At 35.3% G+C, this 5,778-nt stretch overlaps 1 protein-coding gene across 4 annotated transcripts; it reads left to right on the top strand.

The window, feature by feature from the left end:
* Nucleotides 1-334: 334 nt before the first annotated feature.
* LOC105107655 (probable protein phosphatase 2C 80) lies at nt 335-3,438 on the top strand. Of its 4 annotated transcripts, none has more exons than XM_011001656.1 (5): nt 335-848; nt 1,095-1,419; nt 2,148-2,297; nt 2,806-3,119; nt 3,168-3,438. In XM_011001656.1, the coding sequence occupies exons 1-4, from the start codon at nt 349-351 to the stop codon at nt 3,100-3,102; spliced, it is 1,272 nt and encodes a 423-aa protein (XP_010999958.1). In that variant the 5' UTR covers nt 335-348; the 3' UTR covers nt 3,103-3,119; nt 3,168-3,438. The 4 variants fall into 4 exon arrangements, with proteins under 4 accessions (XP_010999958.1, XP_010999956.1, XP_010999959.1 ...); XM_011001654.1 differs by having other exon boundaries at nt 2,806-3,136; nt 3,178-3,438; XM_011001657.1 differs by having other exon boundaries at nt 1,113-1,419; nt 2,806-3,438.
* The last annotated feature ends 2,340 nt before the right edge of the window (nt 3,439-5,778 follow it).

Here is a 5,778-nt window from a genome sequence, read left to right as displayed (position 1 = left end):
GGGGAGGGGGGAGGGGGGGGGGGGGCTCCGACGAGAAAGACCACCCAGATACCTTCTTCGGAGCTTCCATTATCTAACCACAAAACAAAAGTTTCAGTCTTTTAGGTTTTCTCACCATCAATCTCTCGAAAAATCCGAAAAAGGTATGTTTTCTTGATATTAAAATTTCTATTTTTGTTTCATTTATATCTCTATATTCTAACGTAAAAATTCCAAATTTGAAAACCCATTTCAGGTTCTTGAGAATTATTTGTTGTTACAGCGGGACTTGTTCAAATTTTATGTTGGACGAAATGAAATTTATTGTTTTGGCAAAAAGAGTGACTGAATTTCGGTTAAGAGGATAAGATGCCATCTGGGGTTCTTTTGAAACTGAATTTTGGATTGAGGAGAGCTATTGTTGGTATAAATTCGATTCCTTTGGTGTCGAAGACTAGTCAATTTTCATCAAGGAGGTCTCTTGTTAGGAGTTCAATGGCTGCTTCCAGTTCTAAAGCTGTCTTTGGTGATGTTCATATTGATGACATGATTGCCACTTGTGGGAATGGATTGGAGTTTTCAAAACCCAGTGCTGTTTTTTTCTCTGATAGAAGTCGTTCTAGTTGTCTAAAATGGAGTGTTAAAATGAGAAATAGGGAGTTGCCAAATAATCGTTTGGTGTGTGGAAACTTTATGCTTGATGCAATGAGAGGGAACGGTAAGGCAAATAATTTAGTTGTTGGAACATTGTTGAAGAACTTTTATTCTTCGTCTTCTGTGTGTTTCTCTGCTGGAGCTGCTCAAGATGTGTCATTTGATGGGAATTCTCGCGAGGAACAGGTGGTGGACTCCACTGTGGTATCTGGCCAGTACGTGTTCTTATCTTCTGTTTGTTTCAATTATTTTTCTTTCTTTGCTAACTCATTTTAGAGTTATAATTTCATTGAAGTCAATCACAAGATTGTGGTATAAATGTTCTTGGTTTCCCGTTATTTTCAATGGGTGTGGCAGTAGTGAAACAAGGGTTTGGGACACTGTACACAATCTTGCAAATGAAATTAGGATTAAAAAAGGAGCCATTTTACAATCACTTATTTGCCCAATATTGAGTTCAGGAATACTGTTGATTACAGAAACTTGAAGCTGCACTCTGGATCATGTTACTTGCCACACCCTGATAAGGAGGAGACTGGTGGGGAAGATGCTCACTTCATATGTGAAGATGAACAAGCTATAGGTGTAGCAGATGGTGTAGGAGGCTGGGCAGACGTAGGAGTCAATGCAGGGGAATTTTCTCGTGAACTTATGTCTCATTCAGTAAGTGCAATTCAAGAGGAACCCAATGGTTCCTTTGACCCAGCCAGGGTGTTGGAGAAGGCTCACGCAAAAACAAAAGCTCAGGGTTCTTCAACGGCCTGCATCATTACCCTTAAAAGTGAGGTATTTTCTTCTTTAACAGGTGAAATTACACCCAGCTGCTTTCTTAATATTATAATAGATGGAATGTTGTGGCATATGGTGCTTTGGCTATTGTTTTCAGTCAGAATCAGTGGTTCAATCTTCCAAGGCACTTAAATTCCTTACTTATTCCTTGAAGAATGAAAAATTCATCCATTAAACTAGTGTAATGGAGATGGATAGTCCATTTCTGTGTTTGATAACATGAAGTCTCAAAAAGTGGTAGCATTTTTGAAGTTTAAGGGTTTTAATTTCTACTATGGTATTTCAATTTCAGACTCTTTCTGATAACTAAAATCCTGGTAAGACAATACAATCACTTAATTCTATATCTAGTAGATAAAAAGCAAAGGCCTCCCTTGTTTCGTAAGTCATCATAAACAAAGTCTGCGTACCTTCCAATCTATTTATTCTGGGTATTATGTTGATTGATTGACCCTAGACTGAAGATATTTGGCTATGGGAACTTAGCAAAATTCTAGCTCTTGTGGATTGGAATGCACAAAGAAATATCTTACTGCAAGCATATCCTCTCTTTTACCGGTCAACTTCTGGTGAAGATTGTTACTAGACTTGCCTTCTATATGTCTGTGCCTATATTTTATTATTTTTTATTTTTAATTGCTTCGTCAATGATGCTTTATTAAGTACTCACCAAGTGAAAGTTACTGCTCAAGACTGCGTGGTCTTATATGGACTTCTTCCCTCAGGGAATACGTGCTATTAATCTGGGAGACAGTGGATTCATGGTGGTTAGAGATGGATGTACTGTCTTTGAGTCCCCAGTGCAGCAGCATGGCTTCAATTTTACATATCAACTGGAAAGTGGCAATGGAGGTGATCTACCCAGCTCTGGGCAGGTCAGTTAACGCCCTCTAATCTCTCTCTTTTTTTTATTCATTTCTGTTTTGTCTGTGCGTGTTTATAAGCTTTGTACTGTATTGTAACATGCTTTCATGTGTAACATATGTCTATATGTTTGCAATACAAACAAATCTTTCCTGGGTTTGCTATTATCAGTTTCTATCTAAATTGATCTTAAATATTGTTTGTTCATATGCTGCCACATCAACAACCTTTTATAATAGCTAAATCCATGTTATGAATTTAACTCCCTCCCTCTCTCTCCCCCTCAGCTTTGAAGTCTCATTCTCATCAACAAGGCAAATGAGTCAGTTAAGATTAATCTATTTTGAGCTTCAGCAATTTGCAAGTTTTGAATGCAGAAGTACTCTTTCCCAATGTCTTTTTTTTTTTTTCAAAATTATTAGATGCTGATTTGAGTTTAATTCAAAGAGTAACCCGTGTGAAATTTGAACAACAATGACTATCCTGACCCGAGCATCCTTCTGGGATTAATGGCCTCAGGTTTTTACAATTCCTGTTGCTCCTGGTGATGTCATTATAGCTGGGACAGATGGATTATTTGACAACTTATATAACAATGAGGTTACTGCTGTTGTGGTGCATGCTATAAGAACTGGCTTAGGGCCTGGAGCAGCTGCTCAAAAGATTGCAGCTTTGGCACGTCAGCGAGCAGTGGATAGGAACAGGCAGACACCGTTTTCCACTGCAGCTCAAGATGCTGGGTACCGATACTATGGCGGCAAACTCGATGACATCACTGTCGTTGTGTCATATATAACAAACTCCGCCAATATGTGATTCTGTCCTCTCCTACAGGCTACATGGCTACACTGTGTTCATTGACGTGGCTGTCTTCTCCTATGTGGCAACACCGTGTTCATTGGCGTGGCTTGAATGCTATTAGTTCTGGGTTTTTGATGAGAAACCATGTTGAGGCAGTTCTTTATAATGGCGCTCTATGTTCAATTTACCACCTCAGTTCTGATGAATGCAGCTTTGCATTTCCCTTTTCTTCCTTGAATATTTTATAAATGATCGAAAGGTTCTTAGAAACTGTTGAAGGATGCTTATAGCATCTGGCCATTCATCAGGTTTTTCAGAAACAAGTCATCTCTATATACCAAAATTATTTATGAATTCCTTTCGCAAATGACTGAGCAAGGAATTTTTGGTCAACTGTCTCAATTTTCGCAAATGCCTAGCCCCTGTTTACAGATCAATTTTGTAACGATTATATTTGTGATATAATTCCCCAACCTTCTGACATGAAAGCTTCGGTCAACCAGGCGAAGCAATCAACACCTTAAACCTTTCAACCACTAGGAAGAAACATGATTATGATACTGTTTAACTGTTTTTCGATAAAATTTAATATTTTTTTTTATCTTAAATTAATTTTTTTAATATTTTAAAATTTTTTTAATATCCAAAATAAAATTTTTAAAATAAAAAATACTTTAAAAAACTAACCCTTTCACACTCCCTATCATCCTTTTTTCAGCTTTTTTATGAATATCCAAACCCATGAAAAAACTTATTCCATTACTTGAAACAAATGACGTCCGAAACTTTTATGCAAAACATAGATATTGATAAAGCTAGTTAGGAGAGAGACTGACTTTAAAAGCATAAAAACACGACACTGCATACATTCAAGGGGCATTTATTTGCTTAGACAGGGAAAATGCTTGGAAACTAGCCAAATTAGAGCTTCCATACTTTCCTTAAAGCTCTTCGTCCTTTCCCTTCATCTTTTTAAACCATGAGTTTACATTCTCCTTATCTTTTTAAAATTTCACCCCAAAACCTAAATTCATACCTGTTTCTAAGAAAAATTCTAGGTATTTCTTTCTTATTTCAAACTTCCTCTCCCAAGTTTCTTTCTCGACTTGAGAATTTCTCCATGAAACTTTTACCATATGAATTTTCTTGTTCCTAAGTTCCTTCTCGTTGTGATCTAGCACCCTCAGGAGTTTTAATTCCAAGGTCGAGCCTTCCTCCATATGATAGGGATTTGGGGTAACACTCCGGATCAATCTATTTTCGCCTTTCACAACATCGAAACATCAAAATGACTATGAATTTTGTCTAAATTTGAGGGCAAAATCAATTGATATACTACAAACCCAATTTTCTTGACCACTTCAAATAGATCAATGTATCTCTCGAACCTAATTTTTCTTTTACACCAAAATATAACAAGTGTTTTCAAGACGCAACCTTCAAATACACTTGATTTCCCACTTCAAATTCAAGAGGTCTTCTTCTCATATTTGCATAACTTTTTTGCTTATCCTACACTGCTTTCATCCTGCTTTTTATCATCTTCACTTTCTTTGAGGTGACTTGAACCAATTTAAACCATATCAATTTTCTATCTCATATTTCTTCCCAACACGTAGGGGTCGACACTTCTTACCATACAAGGCTTTTTGTAAAGCCATTCCTATAATAGTCTAATAAATTATTATTATAAGTAAAATCCATTAGTGGAAGATGATCTTCCTAGTTGTTGCCAAAATCTAATATACAATCTCAATAAATCTTACAAGGTTTGAATTGTTATTTCTGATTGTTCATCAATTTGAGGATGAAAAGTTGTACTTAGATTCAATCACATCATTAGAGCATGTTGAATACTAGGCCACAATTAAGATGCGAATCTAGAATCTTGATTTGACACTATCAATACTGGTACCTCGTCTAATCTCATTATTTTTAAGTATAATTTAGCCAATTTATGAACCAAATTTGCTATCTTTATATGCAAAAGAATACAAAATTTGGTCAATCTATCTATTATTACCTAGATAACATCATATTCTCTCTTCCCTCTAGGAAAACTAGACAAGAAGTTTATAATGATGTACTTCCACTTCCATTCAGGTATCAGTAATGACTATAATGGCCTAACTGACTTTTGATATTCCACTTTTACATGTTGACATATATTATATTTAATCACATGCTTCGTTATTTTTTTTTTAATATTTGGCTACGAATAGAATTCCTTCAAGTCTCTGTACCTCTTAACACTTTCAAAGTATACAATAAAACCTCAATTTATGGATTTATTTTAATATTTTATTTTTTAATGTCTTATATTCTGGCAAATATATGCATTTTTCCATTACATTTATCTCATCCTCTATAATTTGAAATGGAGTTTCAACTCCAACTTAATCTTATTCCTTACTTTTTCCATTTTAACATCACTTTGTTAGGCATCTAGTACTTTGAATCTAAACACAAATCAAACTTTTTTTTTTTTGTAGCTAAAAACATCTGCAACAATATTTACCCTTCAGAATAATAATCTATAATACAATCATAGTTTTTAATCAACTATACCCATATCCCTGCCTCATATTCAACTTTTTCTAGAGTCATCAAATATTTCAAACTCTTATAATTAGTGTAAATGTCTATCTGAGATCCATATAAGTAATGTCTATATACCTGTAATGCAAATAC

Source organism: Populus euphratica, unplaced genomic scaffold, assembly GCF_000495115.2.
Source record: "Populus euphratica unplaced genomic scaffold, PopEup_1.0 scaffold165.1, whole genome shotgun sequence".
NCBI lineage: Eukaryota > Viridiplantae > Streptophyta > Magnoliopsida > Malpighiales > Salicaceae > Populus > Populus euphratica.
This window is presented reverse-complemented; position numbering and strand designations above follow the sequence as displayed.